The 26,223-nt window shown below is 39.6% G+C and overlaps 1 protein-coding gene across 4 annotated transcripts in view; it reads right to left on the minus strand.

Moving 5' to 3' along the window:
• The window catches only part of LOC145688102 (cyclin-D-binding Myb-like transcription factor 1), a 117,429-nt gene that overhangs the window by 49,788 nt on the left and 41,418 nt on the right, over positions 1 to 26,223 (minus strand). For 3 of the 4 annotated variants that reach the window (XM_081761841.1, XM_081761843.1, XM_081761840.1), the window contains exons 2-3: positions 3,566 to 3,694; positions 2,185 to 2,277 (exon numbers count right to left, since the gene is read on the minus strand). In XM_081761841.1, the coding sequence (XP_081617967.1) occupies positions 2,185 to 2,277; positions 3,566 to 3,686 (214 nt within the window). In that variant the 5' untranslated portion in view covers positions 3,687 to 3,694. Of the gene's footprint in view, positions 1 to 2,184; positions 2,278 to 3,565; positions 3,695 to 17,696; positions 17,791 to 26,223 lie in introns of those variants that run through there. The other variant, XM_081761842.1, reaches the window with a different exon arrangement.

Here is a 26,223-nt window from a genome sequence, read left to right on the forward strand (position 1 = left end):
TGTCTGGATTACACATTAGCATCATTTTGTCAGCGTAGGGTGACTGCAAAGATTACCAGGGCTCCGGAAAGTAAAGTTTTCATATTTGTTATGATTTTTGTGTTTCTTCTTCTTCTATGAATATGGCGGGAATTGCACGAATGTTACCTCATTTGAATCTGTAATCTATAAGTTTTCCAACGGTGTATGAATCATGATTGTGATAATTAGAGGCGTCACCAGAGCCCCGAACGTGAGAGTGTACGATTTTGCTAAAATCTCTGGTAGGTGTCTAAAGGTTAATTGTGTTTTTCCCTCATAGATACTAATCATGGTTAGTTATCCATGTTGCAGATAGAGATGTATCTTGAAAACTGTTTAGTTAAAATATGTCATTTGCTTCTTGTAGGCTAGTCACTGCTCTTTTCTTTGAGTAGTATTGTATTTGTCAACGTATTTCTTACAGCTTATGATGTGAGAACTGTTCATTATTATGAAATGATAGTGACGAAAAAAAAAAAAAAAATAATTTGTGAAGTTGGATTTTAGAAGAGAGTATAGTGTGTTTAACCTTCGTTATTCTTGGAAGTAAGAAACGTTCAAATACTTCACTTGAATTTCTGTTGGTTTAGTTATAAGCACATTGTTGTGCGGAATTTCGTTCAGTAACTCCTGTTATAATAAGAATAAACCGTGCTTGTAATTTACTCCATGCACAAATCCTGCGGAGGATGGGTTGTGTTTGTTAGAAAATTAAATTTGCTTCTTCATTCTGATATTTTAGTTGTTTTAAACATGCTCAACCGCCCTAGAAAAAAAGTTTAAAGCAATTTGTTTAAAACAAATTGAATAAAACAACAGTCCTCGTTTTAAACATGTTTTAAAGACTTCTTTTTGACATTTTGTTTTAAACATATCAACCCTGTTGGGTTCAAGAAAGTGTGTTCAGGATGGGTTCGTGTCAGCTTACAGTAGAAATGAAAGAAGCCCGCAAAGACACATGCAAGCAAAATTTCAACAGCGAATGCTTTTCTCATGCGTTTCGCAATTTGAGACAACTTTGGGCTCATTGCTTCAAGTCCGAGGTTAAATGCTAGTCAATGGAGTACACGCATCTATTCTTATCTCATCCTAAAAAGTTCAAAACGCAGCCATCAGTAGGGAAAGTCATGGTCATCATCTTTTGGGACAGTGAAGGTATGGTGCTGATTGAGTTTATAGTACGTGGCGCCATTGTCAACTCCGAGAGCTACGTGCAGGCACACACAAAAATACCATCCTTCAACACGACAACGCAAGGCTCCACAGAAGCCGGTAGACCACTGCCACGTTGCAGAAGCTCCAACACGGGAATGTTTTGCCACATCCATCTTACAGCCCTGACCTGACCTCCTGTGACTTTTGGCTGTTCCCGAAGCTTAAAGAAACACCTAAAAGATCATCAAGGCAGTGCATTCTTACTGTTATCAGCAACATAGCTCATTCTTCACCGACGACATACAACAATTAGTGCACCGTTCACTCGAATGCATTGACACCAGTGGGACTACAATAAAAGTAGAAGACTCTTCGGAAAGGAGACGGTTCAAGTTTTCGTTTGGGGGTAAAATTACTCACGTACAACAATTAAAAAATACAGGGTAGGAAGCAAAAGTTGTTCAACAACTCTCGTACGTCGCTTTGTCGTAAAATATTCTACATTTCTGAATGATTTTACAGGCATTATTTATGATATACTAGATTTTAACTCTAGGCCTTCAGTTTTATTTGCCCACATTGAAAATAAATAAACAAAATATTGATACTAAAGAGCAAGAAGCAAATATCACTATTCAGTGTACTATAATGGCAATAAGAATTTTATATTGTATTCCTAGAACTTTTTGCAAATGTTTAAGAGTGAAATACAAACTATTCTCAAACATTTAATTAGGATACGTACGTTCCATGAATATAATCTCTACAGAGTATTTGAGGTGCCGAAGTTTCGAAATGGGGGGTGGAGGATACCAGTAATCAACAGTAACCATGTCTTCACCCACGTTACTGACTACTGTATTAAAATACACATTTTAATACAAATAAACAAATATATGACTAAGTTGAATAAATCAAGGTTGATACTACTACTCAGTGACTCAAAAGCTACAAATTTTCTTCCAATATTGGTATAATGATTCAGAAGTTCGAAAGGCATTTACTTACTAGCATTATCGTCCTCATCGAACACAACTACAGTTCCTGATGAATCTTTTATTGGACTATCATCTACCTCGTATTCTTCCGGTGGCGTGTGGCCTGTATCAAAACAGAATTCTATTACAAATTGATAAAAATTCAAAATTCGGTAAAACATCAATTCAACGTAATATTAGGTCTTTAGACAATGGCTACGAAGCTTTCAGAAAAGTGTTTTCTTTAATCTTTGCTTTACCATTCTCTACCAAGAAGAGTAACTTGGTTACTTCATACAGTTTTTTCAGGAAATACATAAATGTAGCTTCCTGTCAAAATATGCCTTGTTCGCTGGTATTATCTTTAATGAACGACAAATCTGAAATCATTGCAGCAGTATTCGAGGACTGATGTAAGCATCTTTCACGTTTATTGAAATAGGAATTTTACAGGTTTTCGAGTAACCTAGCCTAACATTAACTATCATAACCTATGCTAACACATTATTGCTCCAATATCTTGTTAGAATGCTCTTTCTTTTCTTAACTGTGTATATAATCCATAATTTACCAACGATTTTCCGTAATTATCCAAAAATAATCCAATAAAATTAACTGTCTTATCCCATAACATATTTATTCATATAAACTAAACAATAATCAGTATACTAAGGAATTTGATTCTAATTACAATAAACAACATACAGATGGAATATCACTTCCCATTTAAAATATTTTCATCAAAAGTTTTCAGAGAAACGGATGTCGGGGCAATTCAGGTACAGTACCTGATTTGGTATTAAAAAAGCTAATTGATCAAAATAATTATGGGACCAAGTTCAAAAAGAGCAAAATTCACCCTGGTCTGTATTTGCGACTAGTAAATGTACAGCTCGTCATAAGATAACATAAAAAAGACGCAGTCACAGCAGGAACTAACTTATGATCACGTATGTAGTCTCCTTAAATTGTTGACGGAAGTGGGATTGATATGGCTTAAGATCCTGGAAATCCTGCGACATATAGGACGGGCCTCTGCTACATTCCATTCTGTCTTTCATGCTTCCATTCTGTGTACAGCTCTTCACACAATATATAATGCTAAATCACACACTGATACTTTTGTACTCTAATGAACATGAAACGAAATACATGTTTTATATAGGTACAGATTGTCCATAAAGCCTGCGAAAAACTGAAAATAGGAAGGATGCCAAGATATATGTCTTTAAGATACGAAAAAGTGTCACCCCAATCCCCGAGCGTCAAAAGGGTAACCTCAAATTTTTTTAAATGGCAAGGAGATCAAGCGACCGTTTACCATATAAATCACAGTGATAAATCACTACGTGTCTAAAATCAAACACGTTAATAGTTTCTCACACAAAATAAATATATGTGTCGAGACGCACCTTTCGATCTCCTGGAATCTTGGTCTTCGTTCTCTGCTGCTTCTACCTCTACTTCTTCCTTAATAAAGCCCATTGGTTCAGTTTCATCTAAGACATCACAAGCCTGGTCAGTGCAGCTCATTCCCTTCCCTGAAAAAACATGAAAACAATTTATAAATCCAAAACTAAGAAAGGCAAGAAAAACATCTAAAATTTACTTTTTTTTTCTCCAAAGACTTCACAACATGCAATATACTTTAAAATGAAATGAATACTAATGTCCCATAATCGTATTCTTTTCACTGCAAGACATGAATAGTAGAAGTTAACGAAGTAGGTTAACTTCGGCATATGGCATAATTGCGACGCAGCACATCATTTGATGTGACGCAGCATAAAAGATTAAGAAATCAGATAATTCGAAAACGCAGACTTGACAAGCAGGATTGGACAAGACAACAATTTGATGAAATAGAAAAGATTATGAGCACAGGAAGAGTAGACGTGGCTTATAAGATGATTGAGAGGAACTTCAAACCACAAAGACCAATGCACTAAAAATAAAGAAGGAAGATCCATGACTGAAGCTGGAGATAAATTGAAAACATGGAAGAAATATTTAGAAAGGCTCTAGGGAAGTGATAAGCAAGTAGAAGAATTAGAAATCATGGAGAAAGTAGAAGAGGCGAGTTTATGCTCAGATCTGACAAGTAAACCTTACGTTTGGGTGAATCGAGTTGCTGACTGAGACACTTATGAAAAAGTAGTACTAAATGAGGTCAGTATTTCAGTGAAGTTGTAGGTGCGAAGCTCCAGGGGTTTAGGAGATACAGCTACCAGAACATCACATGGAAGTACAGAATAGTCTTCGTACAGTTGGAGGTAAAAGCCCTGTAAGACCTCTTGTAACGACAAAAGGTGAATAACAAATATATGGGTACATATTAGGACTAGGGGGAAGTCGTATAGTAAGGGTATACCTGACGGCGGCCATCTTGAAATCCGCCATTTTCAATTAAGGTTAAGTTTTTAAAATAGGAATAGGGTTATGTGATACATGATTTAAGGCGCAAATTTAATCAGAAGAACAATGGTGACGTTAATTTTGATTTACGCGGAATTGGTAAAAAGTTACAGGGAAATTAAATATTGTTGCAGCATATGTATTAGTCCTTTACCCCACCTTGTAAATTTTGTGTTAATGATAATAATTAAATAAAAAGCAGGTGGATAAATATTAGGTCTATGGTAAGAGTTTCCTTGATGGCGGCCATGTTCAAATCCGCCATTTTGAAACAGACAAAAGTTTTAAACAAAACGCATAACATTGAAACCTTATTAATAGCAAATTTTACCATAAATCCAACGGTATAACGATTTTTGCTTTATCTATTGCATTACTCTTCCCATTTAATTTGGTGCTGGTTAATGATAAAGCAAAAATGGTTATACCGTTGGAGTTATGGTAAAATTTCTTATTAATAAGGTGTCACTGTTATGCGTTTTGTTTAAAACTTTTGTCTGATTCAAAATGGCGAATTTGAACATGGCCGCCATCAACGCAACTCTTACCATAGATCTAATATTTATCCACCTGCTTTTTATTTAATTATTATCATTAACATAAAATTTACAAGGTGGGGTAAAGGACTAATACATATGCTGCAACAATATTTAATTTCCCTGTAACTTTTTACCAATTGCGCGTAAATCAAAATTAACATCACCATTGTTCTTCTGATTAAATTTTCGCCTTAAATCGTGTATCACATGACCCTCTTCCTATTTTAAAAACTTAACCTTAATTCAAAATGGAGGATTTCAAGATGGCCGCCGTCAGGTATACCCTTACTATATGACTTCCCCCTAGTCCTAATATGTACCCATATATTTGTTATTCACATTTTGTCGTTACAAGAGGTCTTACAGAGCTTTTACCTCCAACTGTATGAAGACTATTCTGTACTTCCATGTGATGTTCTGGTAGCTGTATCTCCTAAACCCCTGGAGCTTCGCACCTGCAACTTCATTGAAATACTGACCACATTCAGTACTACTTTTTCATATGTGTCTCAGTCAGCAACTCGATTCACCCAAACGTAAGGTTTACTTGTGAGTATGACAAAGCATTACAAGATCTAAAAGATGGAAAAGCTCCAGGTGTAGATGAGATACCAACAGAAATCATACAAAATGCGGGACAGGAACTTCAGGATGAATTGTATAAATTTATTAACAACATTTAAGAAGAAAGGGAGGTACCTTCAGATTTCCAGACGAGCAAGGTAGTGCTACTACCAAAAACAGTAGCTGGTGGGAAATGCGAGAATCACTGAACGATAAGCTTGCTCATGCATGCTCCAAAAATCTTGACAAAAGTAATCTATAGAAGATTAAAGTCCAAGATAGAAGAAGTACTAGCAGATGACCAGGTAGCGGATTCAGAAAGAAATCCGGAACGAGGAAAGCAATATTTGCATTAATAGGATTGTGAGAAGAAAGAATCCAAGTGGGAAGAGCGACTTACATAGCATTTGTGAACCTCGGTAAAGCGTTTGATACTGTAGGATGAACAAAGTGTTGATTCCAAATGAAGCAGAAATAAATTATGAGGAGCTAAGAATATATAATCTGTACAAAGAACAGAAGGCAATAGCTGAGGTAGGAGATATAAGAAGCAGAAATCCAGAAAGGGGTTAGAGAAGGATGCTCATTGTTGCCAATCTCTACATTGAAGAAGCAATAAAGAAAGAAGAAAAAAAAATGAGACATCCACAACATAGAAATAACTGTTCACGGGCAGAAAATACTCATGGTTATATTTGCGGACGATATCGTAATGTTGGTAGACAGCGAGAAAAAAAAAGTTAAAGGCAAGTCTAAACGGTATGCAACAGGTACTTAGCATGAAATTCAATATGAAGATCAAGAACAAAAGTTATGAGATGCGAGAGAAAAGAAACAAGAAAAATTAAGATTAAATAAGATGATGATGATTTGAAATGAAATGAAATCTAGTTTTACGTCCCACGGTTATGCCGGTTAGGCTAAAGGAAACGGTGATGATGAGAAATGAATGAAATGGTGGAATGAAGAAAGTGGGAGGAAATGGGAGAACCCCGAGCACGATGTTTGTCCACCACAAAATCCACACGGCGTTAGCTCGGGACAGGACGTTTGGGCGCCGCCATTTGGGCGCGGACGTTTTGGCGCTGCCGTTTGGGCGCCGGACGTTTGGGCGCAAAGCCGTTTAGGCGCCAGACGTTTGGGCGCGAGGTACATAGTAAAAATCACAATTTACGACATATAAAGTAAGCTAGGCACTGAAAACTAGAGACCTGCACGGGCCGGGCTTGGCCCGAGGCCCGAAGCCCGGCCCGGCCCGCGGGCCGGGCTTGGGCGGGCCGACTCTGTTATTTCTTTGGGCCGGGCCGGGCTTGGGCGGGCCGACACTGTTATTTCTTTGGGCCGGGCCGGGCTTGGGCTGGCCGACACTGATTTTTCTTCAGGTCGGGCTGGGTTGGGGCCGATCAATTGCAATTCTTTAATAATCATTGACTTTCGTTAAACGATAATTGGAATAAAGCCAAACGTTGAAGAAGTGTGTCCGTGAAAAATGTTACAAAGAATGCAATAGCTATTTACAGTTTGTGTTGCTTAGCAGCTCCACTTTCACTATAGAGGATTGCAGGCATTATGCGCTAAATTGAGCTCTGACCTTGACCTTCACTGAACTCAAAATATAACAAGAAGGGGTGGGAATGGTTTGCCTGTCCAAAAATCAATTAAGTTAGATTTTTGTTACAGGGAATGGAGTTTTTGTTCTCTCGATGACAGCCAAAGTTCTAGGAGGCAATGGTACCATTCGGGAGGCAAGCGTTAGGTTGTAAACCAGAGTTTAGAAAATGTTTCTAAGGTTAGGTCAAATTTAGTACTAAATTTTGAGAAAGAGTGGGGCTTGAGCTAATTTTTTAAAAAAATTATCGGGCCGGGGTCGGGCCAAAAACTTTTAAAATTTATTGGGCCCGGGCCGGGCTTGGGCCAAGAAATTTAAAAAACTTATCGGGCCGGGCCGGGCTCGGGCCGAAAATCCCCAAAACTTTTCGGGCCCGGGCTGGGCCGGGCCTAGGTACGTTCGGGCTGGATTGGGCTCGGGCCGAAAAATTCGGCCCGTGCAGGTCTCTACTGAAAACTAAGCGCCAATCAAGATATATACATTTCCTACACTTCTATCTTTATCTCACCTCATTTATCTGTATATTTTCTATCTCTATCTTATTTATTCATCTAAATTAAATAGTTTAATGCGTTTGTGGCATTTGTTGCCTAACCTCGTCATGGATTGATTTTTCGCTTGTTCACGATTCTTGTACTTCTGATCTAATTTTTGTATTATATAAGAAAGCTAGGAAATAAAGGAATCAGACGAGCTGTTAATTTTCTTAATGTTAATTAAAACATATTGATTTAATTTTTGTATTTTTTTAAAGAAAGTTAATAATTACATATTAATGAATATTAAAATTTGTTTTCTTTCGTATTACGTTTGCCAAACTCTTCTCTTCCTTAAGTCCAATAAAGAACTACCAATAAAAGATTGCAGCGTAGTCGCTAACACTCGCCTTCGGTGCGATCGGTTCCGGGTTCGATTCCCGGTGGGGACACTCGGTTGAAAAAGTGTAACACGCTCTTTCAGGCCAGACACCCTGAATGAGGTTTTCCTGGGTTTTCTTCATTCACACCAGGCAAATGCCGGGGTGGTACCTAATTTATAGGTCCAGGCAGCTTCCTTCCTTCCCCAATCCTTTCTTCCTTCCCTTTCCCCGGATAGTGTGCTCCCTCAAACGTGACGGGCTAAATGGCCTTAGATGCCGAGAGCCCAGAAATCTAAAAATCCTATATCCTAATCGAGTTGAGGGAAAGATATTTTGCATACATGGTGTGTAAGACATATTTTGCATACAGGATGTCTAACACATTGAGTTTAGGAACTGTAGTATGCCGTATTTCTGGTATCACTTTTTTTTTTATTAACATTCCAATATAAAAATCAAAACTTAACACACATTTTTTTCGTCCCATTGTAAGCATTTAATCTGCATTAAAGAAAGTGGCGAAAGAAAAAAAAAACAACGATTTCAAAGTGAAAAATAATAGTTAAGTGTACATATATTGGTCATTTAGCCACTAGAAATGTGTTTGACATTCACACTTATTGCGTAACTACAGCAGAAGGCCTGCTTTAAGTTTTTTAATGGAATAGGCTCACTATGTATGTAATGCAGTCAATCATATGTAGTCTGGTCGACTTACATTTGGCTTGAAAAGTTATCAAATAAAAAGCACACTTAACTTTCGTTGAAACTTAAATTTACAAAATTTAATTGTTAATTCAGTTTTTATAATTTTGAAATTCCAGTATTTCTAGTATGTAAAACAAAATCCAGTATAATTCAAGGACTTCCACTACAGTAGACACCTTGTGATATCTTGATTCGAACTTAGTACTCAGCGCCTAACATAACGACTTTTTAACTCGCGCCCAAACGTCTGGCGCCCAAATGGCTTCGCGCCCAAACGTCCAGTGCCCAAACGGCGGGGCCCAAACGTCCGCGCCCAAACGGCGGCGCCCAAACGTCACGTACCGCGTTAGCTGGGATCGAACCAGGGACACCAAGCATCGGAGGTGAACGCCCTACCACTGAGCCACCGCGCCCCCTTGATGATGATTTGAGTTTAGCGTCCCTTTCAGCAGTTGGGGGGGCTATATGAGATGTGGACCTACTGATTAACGTGTAATCCGAACCACATGAGCTCCCGTCGGGGACTCAACCCAAGGTGCGTACACTAACGGTTTAGCCACGAGGGAGCTCAAGAGCAAAATAGGAGATCATGTGATGGAAGAAGTGGATGAATTCTTTTACTTAAGGAGTAAGACAACAAGCGATAAAGGTGCAAACAAGATGAAAGATCCAGAATAGCTCACACGGATAAGGCATTTGAAGAAAAAAAAAAGCTTATAACCGGAAGCATTGAAGTAGAACTGAAGAGAAGGCTGATGAAAGAATGGAAAAACGGAAAATAGAAACCTTTGGAATGTGGTGCTATAGAAATAAGTTGAAAATTAGATGGACGGACAAGATATCAAATAAGAGAGAGTACTGGAAATGGTACGAGAAAAAAGGAGTATATTGAAGAATATTTTTAAAAAAGCGAGATAGGATGACTGGACCTATTATAAGACATGGAGGAATCACGTTAGTAGCTATAAAGGGAATACCAGTAGAAAAAAAAATACCCAGAGGAAGGCACCGGTTGAAATATACGAATCAAATAATATAAAATATATTATTTCCGGACATTCCATATAATATGACACCGCGTTATACGAGTGGTGGCCAAAATACCGACCGGCAAGTCATGAAAGGTAGCCTGTAGTAGTCTGTGTCACACTGTACCGATCACTGTTGCTGTTTTATGATTTCTTTCAGGGACTGATGAGCAGATAAACGGACCACCGGTGACTTTTGAAATGAAAGATCTCATACTTAAAAAGGAAACCATCCTTGCTCTAAGCACATTGTCTATCGGAGTGGAAAGGAAACTTTTGATAGGAAAATTACCACCATATACCCAGTGAGATTGAGAGAACACCTACATAAAACCTATGACCGAATATGGGATTTTTACCTGAGAACTTCCAGTTCCAAAGGAGGAGGGTTTCCCGCTCACCTACACTCGCTCAGCTAATGCTACTTCCAGTCAATAACGATGGAGTGAATTAACCCCTCTGATTTAAAAGCAATGTTCCGCGAAAATTTAAATCAATTTTTATGAAACGTAGTGAAATCGGTAAAGAATAAAATCCGTAAAACAAGGAAAACTCTCACTCTTCTACAACGAACACCATCACTAGTTATAGCTGAAGCAAGCGCAGAGTTCTACCATTCGACTTATCCGCAATCTGTGTGTATGTGCATCTGTTTACCTATTCCGCGATAACTCACGTAAAATTTATCCAATTTTAATAAAAGTTGGCTTGTAGTTTCCCCCAGCCTTTCAAAATAATTCTACTGTTTGTGGTTGAGCTCTATCAAGAATAAAAGGATAAATTTAAAGAACAGCCACCCTATGTTGGAAGTTTGCACATGTACAGCAAATTTACCGTAGAGCCAAAACTACGTGAAGATTATTTGATTTTGACAAAATGTATTTTTTCTGTAGGTCACCAGGACCATTATAACTGGTTGTGGTTGAAATCAATAAATGATAAGCACATAAAAGGGGCGAAGTTCTACCGAACTTCGAAATTTCTGTGTACAATAATTTTCCTCGATAACTTTCACCAAAATGAGTCAATTTCGATGGAATATGGATATTTTCTTTGAACTTTCTAAATATATTCACTAAATGGAGTTCAATAGGTCAAGAATTAGAGGTTAAATTAATTCTCCCGGTCATTTTGAAAATACGTTCCGCGATATTTTCCGCAAGATTCATTCGATTTTTAAATATGGTGTGTATGTTACTTCTGCCTTATCACCGATTCCTACGTTTTAGGGTTAAGCTCAGTCAAGTATCAAAAGTGAACACCACTCCAGATAAGAAAAAAAAGAACCATGTTCCTAGGCAAAAATGGAGTATATTATTTTTGAGGTTTCCCAATCATCGCCCCTGCTTGGAGTCGTAATTGGTCAGTAATGAGTGAGTAAATTTTATCCCTTTTCCCATCTAAAAATACTTCGTAAAAATTAGAAATTTGTGGAAAAAAAAAGATGTTTTGTTTGAAATCACAGATTTACAGCTCTTGTTCGGAGTTGAAATTAGTAAGAGGAAAATGGACGAATTAACTTTATTTCATAAACATTTGTTAATCATTTTTCTCCGAAGTTTCCAATTTTCATGAAATAATAGGTATATTTTCTTTCAAGGCCTAATTAGATTTACAGTTTATGATATTACGCGAGAATAACGGGGAAAATTCGGTCAACTTTAAGATTACATTTTAGAGTAAATTCCGTGTTATTATTATTATTATTATTATTTTTAATTGACTTCATGAAGCAATGTATTATCTTGGAAGGTTAAGAATTAGAATTGTTGGTAGGGATTGAAATTTGCAGGGATGTAATGGAGGGTGTACGCGGGTATACAGCGTATACTCACCTCTAATTTTTTTGGAAGCTATCGTATAGCCACCTAAAATTTAGGAAGTACGTGGGTATAAGCTACATTCGATCCATAGTATAATCACTTCATTGAAACAAACAACAATTGCTTTTCATGTACTGCATTTCAAATCTCACTAAACAGCTGTTCACATTAGGCTGTTGCCGCGAATGATGTCTAAATTCTTTTTAAAATGTTTGCGTTTTCAGGATGTGGGAATCGAATTTTCCGAGAATCCCTTCTATAATGGAAAACAGCATTCTGAACCTGCAGTGTTTTTTCCTCAAGATGTCAGATGCGCTGCCTCTACCTTCTGAAAGCTGACCTCTGGTATTACTATATAAAGCCAAGCTGTTTCCAAATGTTTTTCTTGGGAACTCTTAGAAACTCTTTTGTTTCTAAGGATCAGTGGGAGATAGAGTTGAGGGTGAGGAGTACGGCCTATATTAATGGGACTGAATTTTTTTCTGTTTTGACATAGCAATGACTACAGTTTTCACGTCCTCTTTGATCCAAATTCAAAGTCTAACAACGGTATACAATTTGAGCAAGGCAATACGGGATGGAACCAGCTCCTTTCTAATCACCGAAGGAGGTTCTGATAAAAATGTGGACTTTACTTTAGTTCACGGTTAAGAGGAAATTAAATGAATACATTTGCGCCAAGAAATCGTTGACCTTCACAAAAATAACAAAACATCTGACCTATCGTCGGTCTAATTTGAAACAGCCAGCGTCGTTCTCAATACCATCAACTACAGCAGCAAATCTTGGATTGTACTGTCCATTTGTAGCCGCAATTGACATCAAACAAAGCGGCAATTTATTTCTATAAATACTCGGCAGCTAGTACTATAGTAGTAGTTTCCCCGCAACCTACTGGGCAAAACAAGAGACGGTAAAAATAAACATTTTCTTTGTTCTTTCGGTTTCATTCTGATAAAAAAAAAAATGAAGAAAATTTCTTAACAGGAGGGGGTACAAAACAAGAGCCAGGAAAGATTTGTAGCATATGAGCATGTCACAGCAATCTTTGATCATCGCAGTACAGCCGTCACTTCGAAAATATTTGCTTAGTAGTGTTCAAGCTTTCTTTGTGGGTTGACGAATTAAGAGTCACTTCGCAATTTGCAAGATGTCCAAGAAGGTGCCAGAAAATTGGTTTAAAAAAATGGAAAACAAACAATACCTTTGTAAATTTCGTTGATGAAAATGTAGAAGCAAAGACGTCGAGAAACAGCGAAGAAAAAACGAAAGAGCATGCTAATTTGCCTGCTACTACTTCAGAGAAAGACGTAAGCATATTTAGTTATTTATTTCATATAACGTACATACGAAGCCGACACATACGGATCTTTATCTCAACGCAACCAGCTTCCATCACAAGTCACTTCTTACAGTGCTAAACACCTTGAACTCCAGAGCAGTTCCGTAACTAGAAAAGTTTACATGAGGAATTGAACCATCTTCGTTCGACGCTACAAGAGAATTGCTAGTCTTACAGATATCAATATGGCCATAAAAAGGGCCGTCACTTCCCAACACAAACTGATCCAAAAAGTTAAGAGTGAGGATTATTTCTGTACTACTATATTGCCTTTAATTGGCCGCATCTATGGCAAACTCAGCATACTTTCCTTGTCCGACATAGTATGGGAGTTATTCATAAATCTCCAGCCAACATAAGATCATTACTCAAATCAGTGAAAGACGACCTTAACTTGCGCACTCCAGATGTATATCGTATACCACGTGAATGGGGCAGATCATACTTAGGACAAACTGGACGTAGAATAGAATCACGATGAAAAGAACACAGAGTTGATTTTTACAACTACCACCATAGTAGTTGAGTGCAGCAATTTTTAAGACAGAATAATAAAGAAAGCCATAGCTGTCTCACGTGAAAGGAACATTCTCAATAGGGACAATGGGTTTCAACTTAGCCCTATCTGGTCGTCCCTTTTCAGGGACAAAAATACATTCAACAAAGCCATTTCTCGCAGCCACGAAGTAGCCAATCAGGAACCAGCACCTCTCAACCAACCACAAGCCAGCAATTTCCTCAGCTAATCGCAAGCTCCCTTCATAGCTCCGCCACTAAATAGTCACCTACATGCCCACATTAACTTCAAGCAAGACTGCAGGTCAGTGTTGCCACACTCGGTACAATTGTACCAAATCCAGCCCTTTTTGTCATTCATCGGCCCCTTGGTACCACCCTAGCATTTTCAGCTCCTTTTGTGAAAAAGTTTGTACAATTATATCCAATTCAGCACCATTTAACAAATACTTATCACATTTTCAAAAGTGTCAGTAAGACTTTTTCCTGCATCTCACGTTACTCATACTCTGACGTTGCACCGCATAATACTACGAACTTTGTGTGGAAAGTTTGTAATTGCAACTATACCGGGAAACAAATGGCGCTAAATGGGCGCATCCGCGCCGCGCATGGAGAGGAGAAAGAAGCAGTGTGTTGGAAATTTAGCGAACTCGGAGATGATTGGTTTGTTCCTAGTTTTATAATTTTTTTTTTCGTATATGGAAAAATACAATTTTTGTTTATAGGTCACTTTGAAATAGAGGCGCGTTTGGTTTCCTTACAGTACATACCGAAGATGGTAACTGTTTTCCCTTTTAATTTATGGCCTCTGTTATACTTCCTACGTGCGAGAAAGTTTCATCTACTTCCACGGTTGTTCGTGGTCTTCCTATTTGAATGTTTTTTTTTTAAACAAGCATTGGACTCTTAGAAGCGGGGGAAGTGTCCTAGAACTTTACCTCTTTAAGTTTCGTGTTATAGAATCATGCATTACACCAGTAAAAAATTAATGAATTCAGCCCTTCTTGTTTCAATTTGATACCATTTTTCAGCCCACTCCAGAGCTAGGACTGTGGCAACACTGGTGCAGGTGATACTCGGATAGAGAGTGGCAAGTTGCCTTTTTGATGCGACCGCGAATAGAATTTCCGTTTATGGCACACAGGACCATCACGAGTCTTTGAAACAAGACAGCAGCAGGATAAGGACCGCGTGACATTAGTGTTAATCTGAAAAGCAACAGTATTTGAAAGAGAAAAGAATGGGATTGTACCGCTCTTTTAGAGTAGTGCTATTCGGCTCTTATTAGAGCCTTCACGTAAAGTTTCCTGTACACATAAATCAGACTGATTATTCGACATATATAGATTGTGCCGCTCTTCTCAGAGCAGTACCCTCCGGCTCTTATTAAAGCCACACTACAGACCCACTATAGACAGTTGACTACTAACCTGACTAAACAGACTGAACGTAAGGATTGTACCGCTCTTCTCAGAGCAGCACCCTCTGGCTCTTATCAGGGCCAGTGACGAGCTAAATTATCATTTCTCCATCTCCGACAGTATCGACGAATTACGCACCGAAAGGATTAGTTTGGACTATCAGCACTCCTGTCCCTCTTGAGTGACCGAGCTTAGAGTAGCCACTCTCGAATATACAGGCTTTGCCGACAGTCGGAGAGCGAATAGGCTAAACTGATCCCAACGGGACGATGCTGTAAGACCCCCGCACAACTATATATATATATATATATACACACACACACACACACATTCACAACACAGTTGCTCCGGAAACCTTGCGGTATTATACGAAGGAGCCACTACAACACACCACATCACTCAATATACACACCCTAATCCCCACCACCCAGCCCCCACCAAGTAAACTTTGTGGTGGACAAACACCGTGCTCGTGGGTTTTCTCGGGGTTCTCCCGTTTCCTCCCACTTTCTTCATTCCACCATTTCACTCATCTCTCATCATCACCGTCTCCTTTAGCCTCACCGGCATAACCGTGGGACGTAAAACTTAAAGATTTCATTTTTTCCTAATCCCCACCACAACCACCTGGAAGCGAAGCAAACACGCATTGAGTGACTGCCAAGAACCAACGAAAAAACAAGAATGAAGCCCTCCAGGAACACTAGAAGTAAAAGCCAGACCTGCAAGGAAATCTCCAAAGAAGCTCACAAAGAAGAAATACATCAGCCAACAAGAAGAAAACAGCGCAATCCCACACAGACTACGCCGGAGAGGAGCATGCAAACCATACCACAACAAGAACCACCATCAGATGAGGACCTGTCCTTGGAAGCCACTTTCTCCCGCGCAGCGGACTCACCAACTCTAGCTTTGCGGATGTACTGAAATCTCCCAGCTCACCAGTGCAACACTCCTACTCCCCGACCAATCAACCAAGATGAACAAATATAAGGAGCGAGTACAGTTGCAGTTTCATGGATATGCCCATAAAAGCACACGCCCGTAGCCGAACCACAACTATCTGCTCTCAAGACGGAAGAAAAACCAGCCAGAGGCCGCCAGGTCACAACACATACACTACAGAACTACAAGAAGAGACAAGAGAAAATTCAGCCAGACCAAAAAAGAACAGCATAAACGCCCACCAACTGAGTGAAGACGCATCCAGCAGAAGTGACATCGAACCAAATGAAGCAAGTAACCAGCGAACATTCCAAAAGACATCACACAACAGAGGACACAATACATACGAGCAACCCAGTCCCACGCAAGACGAGCCCTATAGCTCTTAAGAAAAAAAATTCAGATGTACACCCAGACATCAAAGCCACTGTGTACCACCTAAACAGGAATAACGGCGCGAAAATTATATTCAACACAAAAGAGGATAAGAAAAAGTTTCTTGATGGATTCGTAGTGTCGGATTTCGGAGTCAACGCCCAGTGGAATACGAATGACTACACTAAACGGACCAACTCTCACCCACAGACGCCACAAGCCACTTTTACATGTGTGGTTCGAGGAAATCCTGTCTACGAAGACATTGCAGATATTAAAGAAGATCTAAAGGAGCAACAAATTAACTTCACAAATGTGACAAGGATGAGATCTGAAAGGGGACCGATTCCACTACTTTGGATCTTTTCAAGAGACCCCGAAACCATAAATGAACTAATAACTAATGGAATCACAATTGGGCTCACAAGATATAAAGTAGAAAATTCTAGAACCTCTGGACGACCCACATCATGCACCCACTGCTTCTACTATGGACACCACGCATCCAGCTGCAACAAGAGTTCCTTCGTGGCTAAGAGGTTAGCGTTCGTGCCTTTGGCGTGGGAGTCCCGGGTTCGATTCCCGGCGGGAGCTCATGTGGTTCGGATACCACGTTAATCAGTAGGTCCATGTCTCATATAGCCTCGCTGCTGAACGGGACGTTAAAATCAACTCAACAACCAGCTGCAACAACGAGGCTACGTGCTTCAGATGCGGCAATAAACACTCACCCAGAACATGCAACAGACACTTCGAAGACGTTCTGCGCCACCTGTAAATCCAAGGAACACAGAACCGGAAGTAGCCGATGCCTAGAAAGACCATACCAAAATGAGGACAGTCAAATTTTAAAAAAAAAATACTCACTCTATCCAACGAACACGACACGAGAAAACAAGTGTCCCCACGGACGAGGAAACTACCTTACAGAACACAAAATCCCACTCCAATTGAGAAAACACTAGAAGAAATAAAAAAAAGATACTACTTCTGCAGGACAATATCCTCACACGGGTGACCAGTACCCTGACATTATACACAAGGATAAACCTCAGGAATTATTGGGTATTCTAAGAACGACAGAAGATATCTTCAGTGAAAAAATAAACATATAATGAAATCCAGTGAGGAAATTTTGTACGTTGGAAAACAGTATTTTCGCAGAAATAAGAAACTGAAACCCCACTACACCACAGATGAATACACAAACGTGATTGACCCATCCGGTAACGAACAATAGAAAGGAGAAAACCAGAAGAAAGCTTCGACTGATGCTTTTCAACATTCAGGGAGCTCAAAAAAACTGAAGAATTAAAAGAATATGCGAAAGATCACAATATACACATAATCATACTAAACGAGACGATGCTTCGGAAAAAACATTCATTATACATACTAGGCTACAACATAGTCCGCAATGACAAAGAACAGGCAATCAAAGCCAATGGAGGCACTGCCATACTAATAAAGCACGACATAAAATACACTGAATATACTTTACCACCAGAAATAAAAAGTAACTCTCAGACCTCTATCTTGTTCCATATACACACATAAAACCCTTTTTACCTAGCCACATTCTATAACTCGCCAAATCTAAACGTACCAAATTCCTTCCCCATCCTCAACTACCTTGCCCAGTTCAAAAGAATCGTCGTAGCTATTGACAAACAGTCAGCACCAACTAATCGATGATCCTATTACAAACAACAATGGAAGAAAACTGATTGAATACCTGGCTATGACCACGTGGATGAATGTTCAAATTCCAGGACCTACGAGGGGAGCTCGTAGACCAAATGAAATCGATACTAAACCTGACAAAATATTCACATCTCCACAAATTAATGCAAAAACTGAGAGCCACGGCTCTGACTCCGCAACCGGATCGGACCATGCGGCGATTCCCTTCACAATCCATGGGAAAAACATCGAAACACCCAACACTAAAACTATCTACAGATATGATGAAACTAACTGGAAGGACTACAGGAATACAATAAATGACAGAATAGCCAACCTACAAATAGACGCCACCCCGGAGTCAATCGAAGCGGCCAAACAATGCCTCACTGACGCCATACAAGAAGCGAGAGAAACACATTCCAAAAACCAGCATTAACCCCCAGGAAGAAAGACTACCGTAAGCTATCGTAAGCAAGATCAAATAAAAGAGACAACTATATCGTCTACACAAGATACATCCTAACCCATACACCAAAAACGCCATCAACAGACTGCAATGAGAAATCAAAGAAGACATTATACTATACAAAGAATCAAAACTGGAGACTATGTAGCAACCTAGAAGAATTACAGAGAAGAAACCCGAGGAAATTCTAGAAAACTATAAAAACGAAATACAACCGACGCACTGAAATTCCGAACCCACTCAGAATTAACAACAGGGACGTACCAACTCCCAAGGAGAAAATCCAACTCTTCGAAGAAATCATGAGGAGAAAATACGCCCGAGCAGCAAATGAAACTACAGAACAAAGAAACATAGCCAACCAAGCTCAACTTATAACTAACATAATCAACCACCACCATAACTTGATAGATGCAGACAAACTAGACACCCATCCGGGAGACCACAACATCCTGTTAAAAGAGATCACACATGGAGAGGTAATGAATGCACTAAGGAAGAAGAAATGCACTGCTCCAGGTCCGGATATGATCACCGCACTGCACATCAAGAAATCACCTGAAGATCCCACACGCAAATTTACCGAACTATACAAGGCCACCTTAATCACGGGATATATTCCATCAGAATGGAAACAAGCACATATCATTCTTATTCTCTAACCTAGGAAGCCTTCCACTTTATCCAGAAGTTACACGCCTATCACAGTAACACCCACATTCACAAAGATATTAGTAAACAGAATCCACGAGTACATGTCAAACAGCAGACAACTAAATGAACATCAAGCAGTCTCAGACCAACATATAACACCATTCAGCGCACCGTAAGAATATTCAACGATGCACAGGAGGCCTTCAAACGAAAACACACTAGGAGCCATGTTCCTTGGCCTGAGCAGTGCATTCGACACTGTATGGCACGAGGGACTGCTATATAAGCTGACCAACCTAAACCTGCCCACAACGATAATCCGATGGGTTGTCGTCTTCTTAAGGAACAGGGAAACCAGGCTGAAATTCCAAGGCACATTTTCAAACCCCATACCAATAGAAAGAGGGGTGCCTCAGGGATCCACTCTTGCACCACTACTGTACATATGCAGATGATACGGCCTATTGGACTATATCGCGCATCACCAAAAACATAATAACGAAACTAGAAAAACAAGTGGACAGTTTCTCGAAGTGGTGCAAAGAATGGCACCTCGACATGAGTTCAACTAAAACACAATTACTCATCATACATCCTTCAGCCAAAGGCACAAGGATAAACCAAAACAGAACCATTAAAGTCAACAGTGCACACATCAAACCACAGAGAAGTGCCACATACTTAGGAGTCACCATCAACAACAGATTAAGCCTGAATCTACACATCCAAAACCTGAAAAGCAAAGCAATCAACATCATGCATTTGCTCAAATCTATAACGAATAATAGAAACAACACGATCAACATTAATTCCAGAATTTACAAAACAATAATCAGAGCCAACCTTACTTACGGATCACCGCTCTTTACGAATCTGGATGTACAAAAACTCCAAAGAACTGAAAAATACTGGCTAAAAATGACTATGGTAGAAACCGAGACAGAAGAGGCATATCAAGTATACAACCTTAGGAAACTGAGCGAATTCATCACATATCTAAACACAAGGTTCGCAAATAGACTTAAAGTAACGGACTTCTACAAAGATCACTACGAAGTGACCAGATACACGGATAACCCACAGACATTAATCGAGGCCCTTACAAACCTCACTAAAAACTACAAACTAAAAAAGTTTTGGATTAAATACCAGATTTCGGGAACTGCACTCCCCTTTCGAGTGACGTTTGAGATGGAACTTCGAGATCACATCAAGAGATGAAAAGACAAGAGCTTGCTTCCAGTAGTAACCCAAAATCTAACACCTCCTATACCCAAGAGTGCCTACCTGACCTGCAACACAAAAATATTACATAAAAATACTATGGACAAAGTAGCCCGGATGGCTAGACGTCCCTCCCATTTAAATGAGAAACAGACTGACTTTGACTTAAGAGAGGCAAGCACAGTCCGCGCAAACTTGAACATTTCACAGAATCAAAATGAGTTTTTGGAACAGGCAGTGGACGGATAGTTCACGCTAAGTACAGCGTCAATTACCGACGTTAGATTAGGTTACTAATATCCAATGTTGATTTCCAACGATCGGTTAGGCCATATGGCGAAGACTATAGGATTTTCCAGTCATTATTAAGACCAGACCTAGACTTGTACAAAAGAATGTTCTGTTCTTATAAGAACAGTACTTATCCTGTTCTTTTTAGAGCCAAGAGCTAACATATTTCCTCCCTCCTGACGGTACTGACGTTTGTCAAGGGTCATTCTGTTCTTCTAAGAACAGCACTTAACCGGCTCTTGTTAAAGCCAAGAACCATTGTTAATTACCAACGTTCGGTTAGGTTATACGACTAAGACTACAAGTTTTGCCTGTTTTAAGATCAGACTTAAGACTCAAACCAAGGATTGTTCTGTTCGTCTAAGAACAGTACTTATCTAGCTCCTTTCATAGCGAAGAACTAGTGGTAATTACAACCGTTCGGTTAGGTTATATGACAGACTACAAGCTTTGTCGGTCTTTATTAAGATCAGACTTAGACTCGAACAAAGAATCGTTCTGTTCTAAAAACAATACTTATCCGGCTCTTTTCAGAGCCAAGAGCTAACCTATTTTTTCCCTCCCCGACAGTGTTGACGTTTGACAAACCGAAAGGAAGAGTTTAAACTATTTGCACTCCTGTCCCTCTTGACTGACTGAGCACAGAGTAGGCACTCATGTACGTACAGGCATTGCCGACAGTCGGAGTGCAAGTAGGATCAACTTATCCCAACGGGATGATTCATCTGTATTACACACAAGAACACACACATCCAACATAGCAACTCTGGATACCAACCGGTGTTATAGCAAGGAGTTGCTTACACATACAAATCATTCACACTACAACCTTCTCAGTAGCACTAGAAGAAAAACAATCATAAAGCATTCACCTAGAAACATGAAGAGTACCCAAAATACTACACAGTCAGATCATTACTCAAATCAGTGAAAGATGACGTCCACTTGCGCAATTCCTGATGTAGGTCGTACATCATGGAATTGGGCAGATCATTCTTTGGACTAACTGGACTTAAAATAGAACAAGGATGAAAAGAACAGAAAATTGATTTTACAAATACCATCATAGCAGTCGAGTGCAGCAATTTTTGGGACAGAATAATAAAGAAAGCCATAGCTGTCTCACGTGAAAGGAACATTCTCAATAGAGACAATAAGTTTCAACTCAGCCCTATTTGGTCGGCCCTTTTTTAGGAACAAAGAAATACATTCAACAAAACCGTTTCTTGTAGCCACAACAATAGTCAAGCAAGAGTCAGCATCCCTCAGCCAACTAGAAGCCAGCACTTCGCTCACCTATTCACAAGCCCCCATTCATAGCTCTGCCTCTAAATGGTCAGAAAGCCATAGCTGTCTCACGTGCAAGGAACATTCTCAATAGGGACAATGGGTTTCTACTCAGCCCTATCTGGTTGTCCCTTTTCAGGGACAAAAATACACTTAACAAAAGCCATTTCTCGCAGCTACAAAATAGCCCATCAGAAGCCAGCACCTCTTAGCCAACCACAAGCCAGCATTTCTCTCACCTAATCGCAAGCTCCCTTCATAGCTCCGCCCCTAAATAGTCACCATATATGCATACCCATATTAAGAGGGGCAAGCACAGTCCGCGCGAAACTTGAACAACATAGCACAGGATCAAAATGAGTTTTTGGAACAGGCAGTGGACGGATAGATTGCGCTAAGTACAACGTCAGTTACCGATGTCTGATTAGGTTACTAATACCCAATGTTGATTTCCAACGATCGGTTAGGTCATACGACGAAGACTATAGGATTTTCCGGTATTTATTAAGACCAGACATGTACAAAAGAATGTTCTGTTCTTACAAGAGCCAAGAGCTAACTTATTTCCTCCCTCCTGACGGTACTCACGTTTGACAAGGGTCGTTCTGTTCTTCTAAGAACAGCACTTATCCGGCTCTTGTTAAAGCCAAAAACCATAGTTAATTACCAACGTTCGGTTAGATTACATGACTAAGACTACAAACTTTGCCGATCTTCATTAAGATCAGACTTAGACTGGAATAAAGGATCGGTCTGTTCTTCTAAAAACAATACTTATCCGGCTCTTTTCAGAGTCAACAGCTAACGTATTTCTTCCCTCCCCGACAGTGTTGACGTTTGATAAACCGAAAGGAAGAGTTTAAACTATTTGCACTCCTGTCCCTCTTGACTGACTGAACACAGAGTAGGCATTCATGTACGTACAGGCATTGCCGACAGTCGGAGTGCAAGTAGGATAACTAATCCCAACGGGACGATTCATCTGTATTACACACAAGAACACACACATCCAACATAGCAACTCTGGATACCTAACGGTGTTACAGCAAAGAGTTGCTTACAATACAAATCACACACACTACAACCTTCTCAGTAGCACTAGAAGAAAGACAATCACAAAGCATTCACCTAGAAACATGAAGAGTACCCAAAGTACTACACAGTCAGATCATTACACGAATCAGCGAAAGATGACCTTCACTTGCGCATTCCTGATGTAAAGTGTACTGTACACCACGGAATGGGGTCTTTCATAAATTGGACTAACTGGACTTAAAATAGAACAAAGATGAAAAGGAACAGAATTGATTTTACAAATACCACCATAGTAGTCAAGTGCAGCAGTTTCTGGGACAGAATAAGAAAGAAAGCCATAGCCGTCACACGTGAAAGGAACATTCTCAATAGGTAATGAGTTTCAAGTCAACCCCATCTGGTTGGCCCTTTTCAGGAACAAAAAAAGACATTCATCAAAGCCATTTCTTGTGCAACAATAGGCAATTAGAATCCAGCATCTGTCCGCCAACCATAAACTAGCATTTTCCTTAGCCAATCACAAACCCCCATTCATAGCTCCGCCCTTAATAGTCATTATATATACACATGCCCACAAAAGAAGGTAGGCATTCAGGGAAGACCTTGCGGTGTTAACAAGGAATTGCCGAAAAGAACAAAAGATTGTAATTCCTTTGCAAAAAGAGAAAACTGTTACTCAAAGATTACTGTCACAACACATTACACACATCGCTTCCTGGAGAAATAGGCATTGTTTTCCGTCGGCTGGACTCCCTATTGTGCGTCAAGCTTCGCGCTGGCTATATTGGTTGAACGTCCTTTGGCGACAGTCGGCTCACTGGAACGCAATACTATCTCTTTGGGATAGCATTAGGGTGGCAAATACACATAAATTAGAGAAACCAAACCTTCATAACTCTTATTTGAATTCCAACCAGTAGACAGGCCCTTCTCAGAGCCATGCCCAGGCCTAGAAAGAAGACTCCGACGAGACGACAGGCAGTGAGAGAGGAAGCTGAATTCATCGATGTAGTCACAGTCGTTGAAGAAACCCAGCCTGCAGGCACTTTCTCGGATGTTTCCCCAGTGACCATAAAAACCTTCTTAGGAGCCACTGTAGCCTATCTCAACAGTCATCAGTCTGAAAATCCTCAAAGACGAGTTCCATGTGATACAAGTGGAAGGCACCACATACAGAGTGTATTTCAAATCAGAAACTACAAGAGAGAGATTCCTGAAGATTTTTCATGATACAGAATTTGGTTCGAAGGCTAAAATCCTGCAGAAGTGTAATGAGACCACACCCAGAGAAGATGCCAATTCGTCGAAACCAAAACTAAACTTCCTGTACAGGCAGAGAAACCTGAACATGAACACACACAGGTGAAAAAACATGTTCCGGCTCTTATGAGGGCCACTCAAACATACAGGTGGAAAACTAAAACATCAAGGTGAAGAAACCACACACAAGTGAGAAGTCTGGAGCTTATGAGGACCACGAAGCATCTTCCCAAGATGAGAACACGCTTAGCAGCCACAAGAGGAGGATGACTTCCAAGTTGTGAAAAGAAGAAACAGAAGAGGGAAGGCAACGCGAGAAAATACTGAAGCCTCACAAAGATAAGAAAGAAGAAAACCAAGACGTGAGTCAACTTTCATGTGCGTAATCAAAGGTGTGCCTACTTCAATAGATATCGGCGAAATAAAAACAGCCCTCAAAAAAGAAAACATCAAGTTCACCAGTATCATTCGTATCCAGACAGCAAGAAGACCAGCACCAATGCTGAGATTATTCTCGAAGGACGCCAATGATGCGAACCGCCTAACATCCTATGAACTGGAAACTCAGGACAACCACTTCAAAGTAGAAAATTCAAAACTACAGCCGAGACCGATCGACGCCTCTAGTGCACAGCCCAACGTGTCTGCTTCTGGTGTGATAATGCTTTCGATGTGTATGACGATCTTTTGCCGTCTCTGAGTCTGTCCGGGTTGCATGTCTCAGTGCTTCAATATAAAAAGTCACGAAATTCGTAAGCAGTTCTATCACTGCTTTCCAATACGAAGGATAACACAACGTTTGTTCCAAGCATGGGTAATAACAAATTGCGGTCGGGTATATTTTTCTGAAAACGGATATTCTAGAGGCAGCTCTGAAAACCATTTTCTTCATAATGAAATTTCATACGTAACAAACACCAATTTGTAATAATAAACAGGGCATTCATATGTGCAACACACGCATTTGCGCGGGGCAGCAAAATATGTCATAAGTATATTATTTAAATTAAATATTTCTTGTTGGAAACAGACTTCATGATTATGTAAGTTAAATTTACTAAGCTGACCTTCTATTTAAATATTACATTTATAGATCATGTTTAGATCGCATTAGTTTAAGATCACATGGACATTGCTAAAGTAAATGTTCAAACAAATCCCAGCGTGAGTTGCTTGATTGTTGTCAAATACAAAAACTCAATTCTCGAACAGTAGCGAACACCTGTTCCATTTAGTTAGTTATCACAGTTTTGATATGAAAGCTAGTCTTGTCTTTAGCGTTTACCTCTAATGCGTTGCGTCCCTGGTTCGATCCCCGGCCAAGTAAGTTTGTAGTAGACAACATCGTGCTCGTTGGTTTTCTCAGGGTATTCTGGTTTCCTCCCAATTTCTTATTCCGCCAATTCTTCCATCATCATTCACTTGCTTTAATAATCTCCCTTAGCCTAACCAGGCACAATTGCGGGGCGTTAAACTAAAAAAATAAAATTATTTCATTTCATAATCCTGTCTTTGTCATAAAGTTCCTTATCATTGCGGTGGAAACATTTTTTTTTTAAATAACAGATAGGGTTGCGCACAAGATGACTCGAGACAGGATTTTCCTGACAAAATTCGGGTCGAGACACGGCTCTTCCGATAGAAAAATATATATTTTTCGAGTCGAGACAGCCATAAATCTTGCCTCGTGCGCATCCCTAATAACAGACGCAGAAGAAAAATCTAGAAATAACGATAAAAAGAAAATAGTTGTGCTAGAAATGCAAACTGCTACATCGAGACTGAAGTTTGATATTGAATTCTATTGAAAGAATTACCATCTTCCCTCTGTAGCTGTGTTTGCTTTGACTAACATATTATTATTTGAAGAAAAATCAGACTTAATAAAATTGCATTTGTAGTGTTTCGGCCTTTCTGAGGGTGAGTGCCCTTTCCCTCCCTTTAGTTGTTCATAATAAGGTAGCACACTTCAAGTGTGGCTTTTAAGATTTTGTCTTTCTGGAGAAATGGGGATAGCAAA

Source organism: Thermobia domestica, chromosome 6 (assembly GCF_964235325.1).
Source record: "Thermobia domestica chromosome 6, izTheDome1.hap1.1, whole genome shotgun sequence".
NCBI classification, from domain to species: Eukaryota; Metazoa; Arthropoda; class Insecta; order Zygentoma; family Lepismatidae; genus Thermobia; species Thermobia domestica.